This window comes from Ictalurus punctatus, unplaced genomic scaffold, assembly GCF_001660625.3.
Source record: "Ictalurus punctatus breed USDA103 unplaced genomic scaffold, Coco_2.0 Super-Scaffold_100071, whole genome shotgun sequence".
NCBI classification, from domain to species: Eukaryota; Metazoa; Chordata; class Actinopteri; order Siluriformes; family Ictaluridae; genus Ictalurus; species Ictalurus punctatus.
In genome coordinates, this window is record NW_026521092.1 from 37,493 (window position 1) to 54,992 (window position 17,500).

General features: G+C 40.3%; 2 protein-coding genes and 1 non-coding gene across 3 annotated transcripts in view; all 3 read left to right on the plus strand.

Moving 5' to 3' along the window:
- Positions 1 to 2,553: 2,553 nt before the first annotated feature.
- On the plus strand, positions 2,554 to 13,631 carry psmd2 (proteasome 26S subunit ubiquitin receptor, non-ATPase 2). The gene is made up of 21 exons (XM_017490502.3): positions 2,554 to 2,778; positions 3,688 to 3,744; positions 5,537 to 5,701; positions 5,950 to 6,071; positions 6,175 to 6,399; positions 6,489 to 6,647; positions 6,999 to 7,143; positions 7,258 to 7,318; positions 7,834 to 7,980; positions 8,228 to 8,334; positions 8,458 to 8,585; positions 10,239 to 10,326; positions 10,403 to 10,565; positions 10,826 to 10,927; positions 11,104 to 11,249; positions 11,347 to 11,430; positions 11,549 to 11,717; positions 12,078 to 12,172; positions 12,546 to 12,672; positions 12,782 to 12,900; positions 13,170 to 13,631. Exons 1-21 carry the CDS (start codon positions 2,674 to 2,676, stop codon positions 13,350 to 13,352), a joined length of 2,697 nt encoding a protein of 898 aa, XP_017345991.1. The 5' UTR covers positions 2,554 to 2,673; the 3' UTR covers positions 13,353 to 13,631.
- LOC124629119 (U1 spliceosomal RNA) lies at positions 8,646 to 8,811 on the plus strand. The gene has a single exon (XR_006984004.1). It is a non-coding gene; the product is annotated as a U1 spliceosomal RNA (small nuclear RNA).
- A 1,857-nt stretch (positions 13,632 to 15,488) lies between the features above and the next one.
- The window catches only part of wu:fb16f03 (eukaryotic translation initiation factor 4 gamma 1), a 30,725-nt gene continuing 28,713 nt past the window's right edge, over positions 15,489 to 17,500 (plus strand). The window contains exon 1 of the mRNA XM_017490498.3: positions 15,489 to 15,568. The gene's annotated coding sequence lies outside the window, so the exon portion shown is untranslated. The remainder of the gene's footprint in view (positions 15,569 to 17,500) is intronic.

Consider the following 17,500-nt stretch of genomic DNA (forward strand, 5'->3'; position numbering starts at 1 on the left):
CAACAGAAACAGTCCACCATTGTATACATCAATACAATGTACTGTATATAAAACGATTGCATGCTGCAACGTACACTTGGGCTGTGTGGTGCAACTGCTGAACACAAGCTTTAAAAAATGCAACTGCAACTGCAAAACACAGGCTTTACAAAAACACCAACATTACAAAATCATATGCCACATTCCACTCATCCACATACTTGAGATTAGACAAAGAACAGAATAAGTGCCCCGAACCACACGCCTTCACCAGGAAAAGGTAAAACAGGAAACAAGGGGTAACCAGAAATGGATAAATGCACACTCAACCATTTGCGTGTTCCGCTTTTATTATTAAAAGCGCAGTCTAGTAATGATTAACCAGCCAGTACCTGACTCAACTAAATCTTAGAGGAAATTATTCCACTTCTCCACCAGGGGGGTTATAGAGGAAAAGTCCAGGTCAGCTACACATGCATACTACACAAGTGAAACATTGACAGTAAAGTGTTATTTCAAAATGCCTTTTTCAAACAATGGCAGTGTTTATGGTCATCTTGAGTGTTTAAGGATATATCACTGGAGACTTTTTTTTTTTTTAAAGTAATTACTACTAATATGTTATACCTGACTTTTCCAAGCCACTTATATCATGGGAAGTAGCTGACTCTTACTTTTAGCCCACAACACCTCCCCCCAACCCCTGAGAAAAGAGCGAAAAAGCAACAGACACCGATTGGGTTGGCCAAAGAAAACAATAGCTGATGACAGAAACATTGTGAGATCTGTAAAGAAAACCCCCAAAACAACAGACAGTAACATCACCAACAACCGCCACAGGGCAGGGTGAAGGTATCACAATCCACTGTTCAAAGAAAACTTTGAGAGCAGACATATAGAGGCCATACCACAAGATGCAAACCACTCATCAGCAGTAAGATTCAGAAAGCCAGATTAGAATTTGCAAAAAATAAAAAATAAAAATACAGAGAGGAGCCACAAAATTTCTGGAGCCAAGATTAACCTCCAAGTTTTACAAGTGATGGAACGGCCAAATGAAGAGTGAAGGAAGAAAGGATCTGCTCATGATCCAGAACGTACAAGCTCATCTGTGAAACATGGTGGAGGTAGTGTCATGGCTTGGGCTTGCATGGCTGCTTCTGGAACATTCTCACTAATCTTTATTGTTGATGAACTCATGATGCAAGCAGCAGAATGAATTCAGAAGTTTACAGAAACAGTCTGTCTGCCAATTTATAGAGAAATCCATCTAATTGGGAGGAACTTCATAATGCAGCAAGACGATCCAAAACTCAACACAGGACTTTATCGGGGGGAATAGTTGAAGATTTTCGACTGGACAAGTCAATCAGCAGACCTTAACCCAACTGAGCAGCATTTCACCTCCTGAAGAGGAGACTGAAGGGAGAAACCCCCAAGAACAAACAAACAACTCAAAGAAGCTGCAGTAAAAACCTGGAAAAGCTTCACAGAAGAGGAATGCAACAGTGTGGTGATGTCACCCAGTCACAGGCTTGATGCAGTTGTGTTATTTACTTTAATTTCCCATAAGACTATCTGTTCCTATACTTTTGTTTGCCTAAAGATTGGGTGATCTGCCAAAGGTGCCATGTGGTAAGTTGTCTAACACATCTAGATGTAAGTAAGAAATAATAGTTGGAATTCTGATCCATCTTCTCATATGCATGTATTGATCTCAAACACAAATGTCTTCAGTGTGTAACAAAAATAATAGTATTTTTTAGTAATACTTTTGGAGGGGACTTTAAAACATTTATACATTTAAAAACTCTTTATTCAAAGCTAAATTAAATGGTTTCTCTAAACTGTTCCTTCATATTACAGATAAAATGCTCTGTAATGAGCCCCGACTTCTTCAGGTGTATTTTCTTCTCTGACTGATGGAAAAAGTGCTTCAGGTGTGGATTGTGCAGATTATTCTACATGTTGAATATTTAAGATTTCCTTTCTTTGTTGAAAATCCCAGATTGACACATAAACTGATATATACAGTTTATCAGGAACATACAGTATATATTTTCAGTACAGGGCGTGATTGTGAATGGGGGGGGCACTTAAAGGTTAATATAGTTACATGGGACAAAATCTAAATCAATAAATATAACCATTTCTGTTGAGTTTTGATTTATTATTATTGTTGTTGCTGTTATTATTATTATTATTATTATTATTATTATTATTATTATTATTACCCTAATCACCCGATAGATGGCAGCACTGAGGCAGAGAAGGTTTAATGTAATAACCTGCTTGTTGAGTATTTCCTCAGTGTGGTCGCTAGAGGAAGAGAGAGTTCATAATTCTTCAATGTGGCCGCTAGAGGGAGTGCGATTTCATAATTCCTCAGTGTGGCCGCTAGAGGGAGTATTAATTCATAATTCTTCAATGTGGCCGCTAGAGGGAGTGCGAGTTTATAATTCTTCAATGTGGCTGCTAGAGGGAGTATTAATTCACAGTTCTTCAATGTGGCCGCTAGAGGGAGTGCGAGTTCATAATTCTTTAGTGTGGCCGTTAGACGGCGTGCGAGTTCACAATTCAACACGATCTACCAGCACACCTGTGGTAGAAGAAGTCAAGACACCCGGCTGCTTTCGTTTATTTGGGAGTGTCGGATAAATCTTTTGTATTTTATTTCTTTTTTTTTTTGCAACGATGGAGGAGTCAAAGAATAAAGATAAAATCAAACCCGAGAAAACCGACGAGAAGGATAAACAACCTGCCGGGAAGAATAAAGAGAAGAAAGAGGAGCAGGAGCTGGTAAGTGTGAACATTGGGCTAATTTGCCTGAGTCACTGCCTCCATGGGGTTAGCTCTAGCGCTGCGGTTTATTCACAGGCCTGATCCTAAATCATTCATTATTCCCTGTCTAAGCGCCCTACACTGGGTGTAGAATAATCCACATATTCACTTTATGTAATGGTGTTTATGTGTAATAGAGACTCATTTGAGATGCAAGTAATTCATGCTAGTAATTAGCTTCCCTTATTCGCTAGCTAGCGGTCCTTTGTTTTTTTCCCCTTTGTTCACGTTATTAAATCCGACTGAATAATCGACTAGTTGTCATTATTTTCATTATTAAAACTATCAAATACAGAAAAACAACGATGAACTGTAGCTTGTTTGAAGAAATGACAACCTGGTTTATTAGCACGACCTAGCTAGCTAGCTAGAAGTGAGGTGGTTGTTTGGTTTTTTTCCCCACCCGTATTACGATGAACTTCACGGGCGTTACTGTCATTGGCTGCTCGTGCATTCTGACTGACTAATCAGCAGTGCGAGTGTAAGCGCGAGCGGAGTTCGTCAGCCAATCCTAGCCTGAGAGGCGGGTGTTGTCGCTAGCCGATAAAGCTAGCTTGATAACGCGCTAGTTTTAACGTTGAGGTTTTAAGATTTTAAATGTTCAACGTTTAAAGCCGTTATTATCGCGCATGAGGACGTGTTTAGACCCTGAAACGTTCAAATAACACTGTATTTATATCAAACACGCCACTTTAACAAGGTTCTGTACAGCAGACTGGTATTTTGAATGTTTTTATGAGTAGTAATTCCTTCATGACTGACCGCAGTAATCACATGACAGGGTTTCATTCTCACACGTTCACACTGCTCATGACTCCTCAACTGATATTCTACAGTATTTTGTGTTGATTGTTGATGTCTTTTCAGTCAGAGGAGGACAAGCAGCTGCAGGAGGAGCTGGAACTGATGGTGGAGAGACTGAGTGTGAGTTTTGGTCTTTTCTCAAGAAGAAATATTGTTCATTGAGTCACTCAGTTTGTTTACATGCACACCAATAATCTCATTACTCTACACATTAATTATTATTACCGCCTAAATATGATATTTTGCTGCTGTGTCCGTTTACGGTTTATGTGAACCATTTCTGAACCGAGCCGGTTATTTTTAAAACATTCTGAAGCAGAGCAGATAAACGTGGAGTTAAAATATATATGATATATAATATATCTGTCTGGTTTTCTAAACATGATCCAGCTCGGCTTCTGTAGCAGATCCGCTGTTGTGGTTTATCCAAATTACACACGTTATTTAGCTGGCTTGGCAAACTGATTAAAAAAAAAAAAAGTTGTAAACAAGAATGTTTAACGATAATTGGAGAGAGAAGTGTAACTTTTTTTTGCAAAAAAAAAAAAAAAAGCACCTAGCAACAATTCTAGCGGCTTTTTGGACAAGCCTTAGCGATTTTCCAAATATCACCAGTACTGTCCTGCAAGCGCGAGGTCCTGCTCTCCCGCCCCACTCTCACCTCTCTCTGTCTGTATCTGCGTCTGCTCTGTTCAGTGAGGGGCTGAGAGTAGGAGATTTAACAGTGTCCTGGATAACCCCATTTACATCATTCTTCCGAGAATGATTTTAGAACGCATGATGAAAATAATCCAACATGTTTTACATGTAAAACATTACACGTTATTTCAGCCTAGTTCTCTTGTTCAGAGTAGTTATAGTGTTCAGAAACTTTTTATATCATTCATGCTCCATACCTGTCCCTTATATAGTTTTATACAAGTTATTTTAAAAAAAAATCATAAGTTATGAAAAGTAATTAAAAAAGTAAAAAAAAAAATACAAAAGCAAAAATTATCTATTTATCAAAAACTGGCTTCAGATTGTGTGTGTGTATGTGTATTAGGGATGTCACTAGAGCTGCGACAACTAATGGATAATAATGGATGATGTAAATCGTTGTAATGAATCTCATTATGGATTAGTCTTTCTGCGCGCGGCACAGTGGAGATTTACTCATTACGTTACTACTGTTCTGAAAACACGCTTCTGAGAGTAAATACTAAAGTTGTGTCCCAAATGAAGTACTGTACACTTGCACTGCGTACTCTACCGTCTAGAGTGTGGATTTTAGAAAGGTAATATCATCTCAAATGGAACACTAGCGGGTTTTTTACTAACCGGAAGTATAAGCACGTAATGCGACGGCACTAGCTTTAGCCTAATACCCAGAATCACTGTACGTGACTTTCTTTTCTCTCAATGACCATCAGATGGAGGAGAAATCGTCAAGTGACTGAGGAAGAAAATGTGCGACCGCCAAGTCCTCTAAGGCAGTTGGGCATTTTATATTAAACACCACGGAGAAGATTTATAAACATATAAATATGCCACATAATAGGGAAGGCTTGGTGGGGCTTTAGTTGCAAAAGGTTGAGAACCTCTGCTCTAGAGAATCATTTAATTCATTAGAATCACTAGAGTCATTTGATGACATGACTTAAAAAAATGTTTAAAGCAGCTCTAAATGCACTGATGACAGAGCGAGTTACTTCTAGACAATAAATAATCAGCATTTAATGGATTTCTATGTTTTGATATATTATAAGAGCTGTGTTTTCCAAACATTATTCACTGAAACATTTAGATACAAGCGCTCACATGTAATACCGTCGTGTCTTCTCTCATCTTCGGTTCATTTTGGGTCACGTGACCATGATTTCAGCTTGAATAATTCTCTCATGCCTGTTGTTGTTCTCGCTCTGTGTCTCAGGAGAAGGATGTGTCTCTCCATCACCCTGCGCTCGAGGAGCTGCGTCGGCAAATTCGTTCCTCCACCACGTCCATGACCTCGGTGCCCAAACCACTGAAGTTCCTGCGGCCACACTACGGCAAGCTCAAAGAGATCTACGAAGGCATGGCACCTGGAGAGAACAAGGTGTGTGTGTGTGTGTGTGTGTGTGTGTGTGTGTGTGTGTGTGTGTGTGTAGATACTTCAAGCAGTGACACTGGAGATTCTTTCCATAAATGTTAAATTAATGTCTCCTTACAGAAAATCATCGATTTGCATTCTTTTTTTTTGTTATCTATTTCCATGTAGTCCATCCCCGTGAGCGAGCTGTTACTATAGAAACGATGGCGCGTTAAAATGAGTGCATTAATATCAGCCTGTGTGTGTTTCCTCAGCGTTTCTGCGCTGACGTGGTGTCGGTCCTGGCCATGACGATGAGCGGCGAGAGAGAGTGTCTGAAATACCGCCTGCTCGGCTCACAGGAGGAACTCGCATCCTGGGGCCACGAATACGTCAGGTACTGAACATCACATCAACGTTGCTATGGAAACTAATCAAGTAAACATATTGGATATGGTAATTGTGTGTGTGTGTGTGTGTGTGTGTGTGTGTGTGTGTAGGCACCTGGCAGGCGAGGTAGCTAAAGAGTGGCAGGAGCTGGAGGAAGGAGACAAGGCGCAGCAGGAGATGTTGTTAAAGCTGGTGAAGGAGATCGTTCCCTACAACATGGTGCACAACGCTGAGCACGAGGCCTGCGACTTGCTCATGGAGATCGAGCGGCTCGACATGCTCGACACGTACATCGACGAGAACGCCTACGCCAAGGTCTGCCTCTACCTCACCAGGTGAGTCTCTCTCTCTCTCTCTCACACACACACAGAGACGCACTGTATCTTTCTTGTGTAACGTAAACTCACATTTCCAATCCCACCAGCTGTGTGAGCTACGTTCCCGAGCCGGAGAACTCGGCCCTGCTCAAGTGTGCGCTCAACATTTTCCGCAAGTTCAACCGTTACCCAGAAGCCCTCAGGCTGGCGCTAATGCTCAACGACGTAGAGCTGGTAGAGAACATCTTCACCTCCTGCAAAGACATGTAAGATCACTCTATGAATTATTATATTATATAATTAACAGCTAACGTAAAGTTGTGTTATTAAAGCCAGGAATCCAAAATCTATGGAGTCATAAACACCAGAAAACAAAATATATAAAATAATGAAAATATCCTGGTGAGATTACTCCGAGCCCAAAAAGTGTAAATCCGGGATGTTTAGGCTTAAGTGCCTGGCTTCAATCTGGACTTTTTGATTAGGGTAAAAGTTTTGGCACCTTTTCATTTGTTTATGTAGACACCACGTCATGCTGTTTATTCAGTTTAGAAATATTTATGCTCCTCAAAATATTCAGATTTCTCTGTTGTGTTTGTTTGTGTGTATGTGTATAGTGTGGTTCAGAAGGAAATGGCGTTCATGCTGGGTCGACATGGCATGTTCCTGGAGCTGAACGAGGATGTGGAAGACTACGAGGACCTGACCGAGATCATGTCCAATGTGCAGCTCAACAGCAACTTCCTCGCCCTCGCACGTGAGGTGTGTGTTTGTTTTGGGGGTTTTTTTTTGCACTGTTGAGCAGCCTTTTGCTTTTTTTTCCCTGAGAAATAAATTATGGAAATAAATTGTGGATTTCTTTCCTGTTGGACACAGCTGGACATCATGGAGCCCAAAGTGCCAGATGACATTTACAAAACCCACCTGGAGAACAACAGTGAGACCTTTTTGTTTTCTTTCTTTTATTCTTACTTTTTATGACAGAATTTTTCCTCAGTCCCTTTTTAATTGTTGTCTAAATAATATTTTGCCCTTGGGCTTTTCTGTCTCTCATCTTACAAAAGAATGTTCTTATTTTTCTTATAGAACCTTTACTGTCTTGCTTTTTCACTCTAATCTTTGAAAGAAATAGAATATCTCTAGGTAACACACGTATAATATAGTGTGTGTGTGTGTGTATATATATATATATATATATATATATATATATATATATATATATATATATATATATATATATATATATATATATGTGTATGTGTGTGTGTGTGTGTGTGTGTGTGTCTCGAGAGATAGTATTTTTTATGAAATTTTTGAGCAAAAGGTTAAACAATAAAAACAATTTTTCACAAGCTTCTTTGCTCATATTTACCACCAAGGGTGCCAATATTAGTGGAGGGCACTGTGTGTGTAATATATTATATAAAAATCATGCATTCTGTGCTCTGTCAGGATTCTGTGGCAGCGGCTCGCAGGTGGACTCCGCCCGTATGAACCTCGCCTCCTCGTTCGTAAATGGCTTCGTTAACGCAGCGTTCGGACAGGACAAACTGCTCACTGAGGACGGCAACAAGTGGCTGTACAAGAACAAGGACCACGGTGAAAGACACAGACACAGACACACACACACACACACACCCTCACTCAACCACATGACTGAATTTTCACGCACACACACCCATTTAGTCTTTCATAATTAGCACCTCTGATTAGCATGTCACCGTCTTTGCACTGCAGATACCAGGGCATAATAATATTATTATTATTATTATTATTATTATATTGAATCATTTTATAATAAGAATGATTGGCCTCATACATATGCTTTTTTTGTGTTTGTGTGTAGGAATGCTGAGTGCTGCTGCATCTCTGGGTATGATCCTGCTGTGGGACGTAGACGGTGGTCTCACTCAGATCGACAAGTATCTGTACTCTTCAGAGGACTACATAAAGGTACACACACACACCCTTCTGCGCGCATTTTCATTGCATTTTTCAATAAACGATCAAGTCCCTCTAACAGGGCGTCAGCATTATGTATTATAATATTTCTTTACTGTATTTGTTGCTGTCTAGTCTGGGGCTTTGTTGGCGTGCGGTATTGTGAACTCCGGAGTTCGTAACGAGTGTGACCCTGCTCTTGCCCTCCTCTCTGACTACGTCCTACACAACAGCAACGTCATGAGGATAGGAGCCATCTTTGGGTAGCACTCACACACCGAGATCCGAGTTTTTATGTTTAACGTACAGACATTTTTACAGTCACACTTACCTGGCAGGGGCAATACCATGATCAAGAAGGTGGTTCGCTCAAGGCGAGACCCAGCCGTCGCACTCGGGCTGTACTGACCTTTTGTGAATTCCCCAAATGTGGGGAATCTCTACTGCATAATTTCTGATGGTGGGGGACTGCGTTTGCGCTCTCCTCTGACCTGTCCCTAATTTCTCCATCTGGGGATTAATGAAGTATTATCTTATCTTATTTTGGGTAAACCTGGATTCAAGGTGTGTACAAAGTAGAGCTGTGTAATATGGCCAAAAAAAAATCAAGATTTTTTTTTGGACAGATATTGTGGATTTTAATCATGATTTTGGCAAAAATATTTCCTTGTTCACACATTTCACATTCCTAAATGCGTTTTGGTGTCACATCACGTCTCTAGAACAGACACAAGGCAAAATATATAAGAAATATGGGTAATCAAACCACCAAAAAAAAAAAAAAACAACCCAGACTGAACAATCCCTTTTAAAAAAACAGAAACTAGAACAATGACAGAATCTAGCTGCTTTACTGGTTTAAAGGGTTTTTTTGCTAAGAAAACCAGCATGTGTACCATTCATGGCTTCAAGCTTGAACACGGACATGTCGCTACATTTCCTCTGATGGTGAGCTTGTAGCGGGAAGATGAGGGATGATCTGTGTCTACATTCTCCAGAATTCATTGCATCCTATGAGAACACATAAAACAGATCATGGAACTCATAGAGACATATTACAATGTTTATCTAGTGTTAAGGCACATCTGTCCTGCTCTATTCACCCAACAACAGCTCGCCTTGCGTGAAATCTCTTTCATATCAGACCTCACTCTGGCCTTGATGTTTGGACGTTTATCCACAGCAATGTAACTTGTCTCGAATCTGTGATCTAGGAAGGATGCCATATCCACAGTTCTAGGTTCTCTTCATCATAATAATCATACTTTTTTTTTTTTTTTTTCCGAATAGTTTCTTATTAATAATATGATTATTAAGGGTGATTTTATGTACGTCTGTCTAGAATACTCTATTCCTATTGGTTAATAGCACCACCTAGCGGTCTAGTTCTTAACTACTGCACATCTGAGGTCATCTATCCTACTTCAATCTCTATTGTCCACTATATCAATGTCCTTTTTTTTTTTTTTAGATTAATTAAATTATAGGTAGCCTTGTAATAAGCAGAATGATATTACAGTCATCGCTAAAATAATCATTCGGCACAAGAAAACACAATCTGGGTACACAATCTGGGTACACAATCTGGGTTCATATTTTTAAGGAAACTGGAATGAAATGAACAAAATAAACAAATTATTGCTATAATAGTCACTTAAAAACTCCTAATGTACTTCTAAATGTTTATGAGAAAGAAAAAAAACTTAACAATTACAAGATGATGCAGTGTGTGTCCAAAGTGACAGCCTTCACTATGTTTGATCCATCATGTGATCTGTGGTGATCACACTTGCCGCTCCTCACAAAGTCCCTAGGAACCCGAAGCATCTCTCAATGTCGATTTAATCGCACAGCACTAGTCCAAAGTCTATGGTCTCGTAGCAGAGAGGAACCTTTGACCCTTTGTGTTGGCCTAGGTTGGGTCTGGCCTACGCAGGATCTAACAGAGAAGACGTCCTGTCACTGCTTCTGCCGGTCATGGGAGACTCAAAGTCCAGCATGGAGGTACGATCACCAAACATTCAGTATCAGATGTCTGTCATAAACAACCATTACAAGTTGTGTGTGTGTGTGTGATTAGGTGGCTGGTGTGACCGCTCTGGCATGCGGTATGATCGCTGTGGGTTCGTGTAATGGTGACGTCACCTCCACTATCCTCCAGACCATCATGGAGAAGAGCGAGCAGGAGCTGAAGGACACGTACGCGCGCTGGCTCCCCCTCGGCCTTGGACTGAACCACCTCGGTAAAAAGATAGTCTCTCCTCTGAGAGAAGTTTATTATATTAAATATTAAAATAAAAATATTTTGTATTTCAAATCATTTGCAAACATCAGTAGTTTTGTGTACTACATGGGAATAATTTTTTTTTATATACGTCTTTTTTTTTTATTGTTGTTATAATTTCCTTATTTAAATTTATTTAAGACAGAAGCTAACCAGTAGATACAGATATATATGATGTACTCTCTGTGTGTTTGTGTGTGTGTGTGTGTGTGTGTGTAGGCAAGGGCGAGGCGATCGAGACCACTCTGGCTGCATTACAGGTCGTCCCAGAGCCATTCCGCAGCTTTGCAAACACACTCGTGGACATCTGTGCTTACGCAGGTAAAATGTTTAAAATACACACACTATGCTACACTTACTGCCAATACAAACAACATTTTAGACCCTAAATACATCCAAAAAAAGAACAGCAAGTACGTGGGTCTTGAGAACGTTTCGCTTGCGTTCATGTTCGCGCTCTCTCTCTCTCTCTCTCTCTCTCTCTCTCTCTCTCTCAGGCTCGGGGAATGTCCTGAAGGTTCAGCAGCTGTTGCACATCTGCAGCGAGCACTACGACATCAAGGACAAAGATGAAGACAAGGACAAGAAGGACAAAAAAGACAAGGAGAAGAAAGAGAGCACAGCAGACATGGGCTCACACCAGGTGTGTGTCTGTGAGAGAGAACCTTAAATCTTTTTAATTGATGTTTCATTTAAGTTGTTTAATCTGTTTGCACTCTGCTACTCTCGGGTTTATTTAGGGCGTGGCCGTGCTGGGTATTGCGCTCATCGCCATGGGTGAGGAAATCGGATCAGAGATGGCACTTCGCACATTTGGACACCTGGTTCGTCCTTTAAACTTTTATTTATACATGAGATGAAATCTCCCTGATGCGTCATTCTCCTTGACTCTCCTCTGCCTTCACTCTTCCCTTTCTTTCCGCACTCTCCGTCTCTCTGTAGTTGCGATACGGTGAGCCCACCCTGCGCAGAGCGGTGCCGTTAGCGCTAGCGCTCATCTCCGTGTCTAACCCCAGACTCAACATCCTGGACACACTCAGCAAGTTCTCCCACGACGCTGACCCCGAGGTCTCACACAACTCCATCTTCGCCATGGGCATGGTGGGCAGCGGTGAGTGGAACGTACACACACACACACACACACACTACTCACTCTCGCTCTTCTCAGTGGCTCAAGTCAAGAGAATGTTGTTGCTAGGCGACTAGGATGACGATTGCGCATTGAGCTAGCTAGAGAATAAATCATCGTGGCTAGTCGATAGGCACAGCGATGATAAACGTGAGGCAGAATTGACGAGAATGTATTGTGATGTGTAGGTTTAGAAACAAACTACCAGTGACTCTATTTTACAGTTTTATTTAGCAATTATAACAGATTCAAAACAATAGAAAGCAGCTGGCTATGTAACTGTTATTTAAATATAGTTCTAAAAAGATAAATCAAAAGATTGGTTTGTTTTTCTTACCTCAGGTACCAACAATGCTCGTCTAGCAGCCATGCTCCGTCAGCTGGCCCAGTACCACGCCAAGGACCCCAACAACCTGTTCATGGTCCGACTCGCTCAGGTAAAATACCGATTGAGTTCCTGTTACTACACCGACGTCGATTAGTTTCCTATAACAGCATGTTCCAGAGTAGTTTATTCCTCACTTACCAACACTTACGATAAATTATACGAGTTGGTTCTGTTCTTACTTATCAACGAGTTTTGAAATTTCCGTTTATATGGCATGGCCACAGTTAATGATCTGTTCCTGTAGAAACGATAATGTATTATAACGAGTGCGTTTATATAAACCTGCGATTTGCAGCTGCAGTACTGTCAGAAAATGAATCAACACCTTCTACCAGTCAGAATCTGGAATTCAGCAGTGCTGTGGTGTAACATGTTGTCATATGGTTCTACTGTAAATTTTGTGTGTGTGTGCGCGCATGTAGGGATTGACGCATCTGGGTAAAGGGACGCTGACGTTGTGTCCGTACCACAGCGACAGGCAGCTCATGAGTCAGGTGGCGGTGGCCGGACTCCTCACGGTCCTAGTGTCCTTCCTGGATGTGAAGAACAGTAAGCGTGCAGCTCGGGTCATCTGTATAAATATTCTGAATCGCATACTGATTAACCAGGCACAAATGATTATTCTTTTACATTCATTTTTTCCCCCTTAATTCTGCAGTCATTTTGGGGAAGTCTCACTACGTCCTGTACGGCCTGGTAGCAGCGATGCAGCCTCGTATGCTTGTCACGTTCGACGAGGAGCTCCGGCCTCTTCCTGTGTCCGTCCGTGTAGGACAGGTGTGTGTGGGGGTGGGCGGGGCTAAAGTACTAGAATTTTACCCTAGGTTCATGCTAGCAGGTGATGAGTCACTTTTGTCTCTTGTGGGTGTGGCCTGTCCGGCATTATTGTTTTTAGTTCTGTTCCATGTCACTTGCTAGTCTGAACTGGGGATTAAGTCATAACCAAAGCCTCAGCATTCTGGTGTTTAAACCCTTCTGTTCTGTTTTTTGTGTGTGTGTGCTTGTTTGTTTGTTTTCTCCTTTCCCTCTTTTCCTTTTTTCCCCAGGCTGTGGATGTGGTGGGACAGGCAGGCAAACCCAAAGCCATCACTGGTTTTCAGACGCACACCACGCCGGTGCTGCTGGCGCACGGGGAGAGAGCCGAGCTGGCGACAGAGGAGTACATCCCGGTCACGCCCATCCTCGAGGGCTTCGTCATCCTGCGCAAAAACCCCAACTACGACGCTTAAACACGCGCGCACACATACACAGAGCGTTACACTCGTACCCGGGACCTCGACTGTGCCATGTTCTCATTCGTGGATTGATCAAAACAGCACAGGTTTCTTTCTTTGTTTTTTTTTTTCTCCTTGTTTGTTAGGTTTTTTTTTTTTTTTTTTTTTTTTTTAAAGTATATATATCATAACAAACATGTTTATTCAGCCCTGGTTAATTATTTTTCCCCATTTTGTTGGTTGTTATGTTTTACTGTTATGATGTGAAAAATAAATGAAAATGTGGTCAGTAAATTGTGGACATTTCATTTTATTTAAATTTCACCATCCTATATGAATACACCTAATTCCAGGTCTGAAAACAATAGTCAATAGCTATCCAAAAACTCGACAGCAAGCTAAGAAGTCAATACATTCCAAGTAATATCGATGACAAACATGAAGCTGTTTATACACGGCACTTGATTGAAAGAGTAGATTAGCTTGATTGCTAAATGTGTAAGATGATAGCTGGAGTTAAAAGTTCTTGAACTGTGAAGAATCGCTCATCATCGCTTTAGCGTTCTGATGACTACACCAGCTGTACCGATGATGTTATACCGATGAGGTGCAGGTTAGTGAAGTAGTTGCTGTAGAGATACACGTGCAAGACGGCTGCTGCAGGTATCTTACGACATCAGAAATTGAAGCTATATGTCCATGTCATGCAATACCAATGTAAACAGTGGGGCAACATAACAAACAGCATGTGTCCAATACTGACTAAAAAAATTTGCACTGAATCTCAAAACCCCATCCTTGTGTACTATTCTAGTCTGATATCGAGTACTAACACTAACCGGATTTCCTATTATAGTCATTGAGTTTTAGAAGCCACACTTCCAGCTCTCAGGCTACAGAAAGTTATCTGCAAGGTGTTTTTGCGTGTCGGTTTTCTGGATTTTCTTGTTTAGTGAATACTTTTGAACGTAAGGTACGTTTTCAATTTGAGAAACGGCTCATGACAACAGTCACGATGACTGCTGAAAGTTTTCAGCTTGGTGAACACCACTGTGCAGGAAATCGCTGAACATTTTTAAACTTCGACTTGGAAATCTGACAAACAAGGACGTCATTGTTACTCCCTCCATTGTAAATAAGTTGCGCGGGTGAGGTTGTGAACGATGCCTCTTGTGTACATAAACTCGCCTGTCATGCATAAACCAGGCCTTAGTATACATCAGAAGTCAAAACTACGCAATCATAGCAATACCATGCAGTTTATTGCCTGATGTCATAAACAGGACAAAAAAATACTTATCCCCAAAATATCACGTTATAAGCTGTGTAATGCTTACAGATGGCACAGTTTCAATAGTATTACATGCTTACATGTAATTTTCCACTGCGAGGACGATCAGATGTCCTTCCTGTCTCCCTGTAGCACTGTCTTAGCCATCTTACATTACAGACATTGCAGTTTATTGCTCTGGACACATCTGCAGTCCTCACGCCTCCCTGCAGCAGGTCTATGGCATGTTCACGCAGGTGAGCAGGAACCCTAGGCATCTTTCTTCTGGTGTTTTTCAGAGTCAGTAGAAAGGTCTCTTCATTGTCCTAACTTATTGTAACTGTGACATGAATCGCCTTCCGCCTGTACACTGTTCGTGTCTTAAGGACTGTTCCACAGCTGCAGGTGCAATAATTGTTTATGCTTCATTGAACAAGTATGAAAAACCTCGTTTAAACCCTTTCCAATAAAGATCTGTAAAGCTGGATTTTACAAAATTATCTATAAAAAACAGTCTCCTGAAAGAGGGACGTTACTTTCTTTTCTTTCTTTTTCCCCCCTGAGTTTAAATGTAACCACTGCATTCTTTATACATCCCTGTTTTTCTCTCCATACTATTTCTATTTTCTCCACCTGTCTTGCTGCTGCTGTGACACCCAAATTTCTCCGTCTGGAGATAAACAAAGTATTATCTTATCTTAACTCAATTTGACAATTTAAAAACTTATTTAAAAAAAATCCTGTAATTTATTTAACACTTTTGTATTAAGTTGAAAACGTAGTTTATACTTTGATGAGATTAATACAATTTTAAAAAATAAATAAAGTGTCATATAGTGACAATGTGCGTTCTTCTTTGTCACGTGTCACGGAATTCCTAGCCTGATTAAACCGGAAGTTGTATGTCCCGGCTTCCGGAAGGAGGAATCAGTCTGTCCGGTCTACGGACTGAAGGAGAAAGGTAAAGCTCTCCATTATGTTCTCTGTTTTTATTATTATTTAAAGAAAAATATCATTATTATAATTTAAAATTTGTGTTTGATTGGATATTATGTATGTCTGCGTGTGAATTTAGGAGAAACGTATTTTATTATTTTATTTAGAAATGAATTATTAGGAGCACACGCTGTGTTGATTTATCTATATGTACACTCACCTCTCTCTCTCTCTCTCTGTCTCTCTCTCTCTCTCTCTCTCTCTCTCTCTGTCTCTCTCTCTCTCTCTCTCTCTCTCTCTCTCTCTCTCTCTCTCTCTCTGTGTCTGTCTCTCTTTCTCTCTCTCTGTCTCTCTGTCTCTCTTTCTCTCTCTCTCTCTCTCTCTCTCTGTGTCTGTCTCTCTTTCTCTCTCTCTCTCTCTCTCTGTCTCTCTCTCTCTCTCTCTCTCTGTCTCTGTCTTTTTGAGATGTTTTGTTGCATGAGGATTTTTCACAAGACATAAACACAGGATCTGATGAACATATTCTACAAAGAAATCCAAGCTAAAGTTAATTTAATTCTGTTTTTAAAGTATAATAATAATCAGTGTAAAGAATTCATACGAAACTGATGCATTTAGAGGAGATAAATCATCTGTAATCTAATAATCAGGGTGATTGATCATTATCATTATTCACTCCTTACATGATCATCTGTCACGTGACTGACACTGCGTTTAATTTAACATTTAGACGCTGTCTTTTTTTTTTCTTTCTTTCTTTCTGTTTTAAAGAATTTCTCTCATTTAGATGACACTTCGTTGCAGTTCACAGCTGTTTGGCTTGAAATGCAGCTGGATTATAACTAGATAATAACATAACCTAAGGAGAAATATTAATATTGGGGAATAACGAGAATGCTGAGTCAGACAGGGAATAAACAACACATTTATTAACGTTTTTAATTCAATTCCAACACACTTTCGCCATATTTCTAACACACTTTGTTTAGCTCTCTAATGTCTGCTATCTGATCCTGTGCTTGTATAAAGTGTACATATTGTCAGAGTAATATAACTTTATGCTTTTGTGGTGGTGTGTTTTGTTGTTGTTTTTTTTAATCGCTTGTCATGTTCGTCATTTTCATCAAGAATTCTTTATAGTTTAAAAGTCGACGCGAGCTAAGCCTGGTCTGTTAGCATAAACTCAAGTTTTAAATGCGACCAAAAATGGAGCAATATTTTGTCCATCGTTTGAAACCAGATCAGTTTTGAGCCTATATAACTCAACATTACCCGACTCTACAGTTGTCACCTTTACACTTTAAGTCTAAATGTGTTTTATTCGCGTAGGAACTATAGCTAACTGCCGAAGCTAATCTGCGCCGAACACTAGCTAGCTAGCTAGCTAACTTGGTTGTCATGGTTATCTTTGATTTAGCTCCTGTCTAATTTGCTTTATTTTCTGCTTGTTTTTCACGGACATTTCTACAGAATAATGTTGTCTGCCCCTGATATTTCAATACCATCACACTTTTTGGTTACTCTATCGCACTTTTTTGGTATTTCTCAGGATGACACGTCGACAAGTGTAACGTCAACCCGAATTGAAGGCCATGATCAAGACTATTTCGCTAATAAAGCCTTTCTAGCACGTTAGCGGTTAAAACGAGGCTGTTCGATTATACTGGAGTGCAGTTTAATTAGTAATATTGTGTAGTTCTTGGCGATATTCCACATGACACGCTCGGACGTGTTGGACTTTAACAGCACAGATTTGTGGTTTGCCCACGGTGTAGCCTTGTGGACTAGCGGTGAATCGTTTATTGATTCTTATTAGGAGTCGAGTGAACCGGTTCAAAAGTTCAACTGAATCAAACTTTTTGTGGCTTCTTTGTATATTGATTGAATAACACTACAACAACATATAATTTAACCTCCTTATATGTTACATCATGTTTTGAATTGTAATGAACCCTTT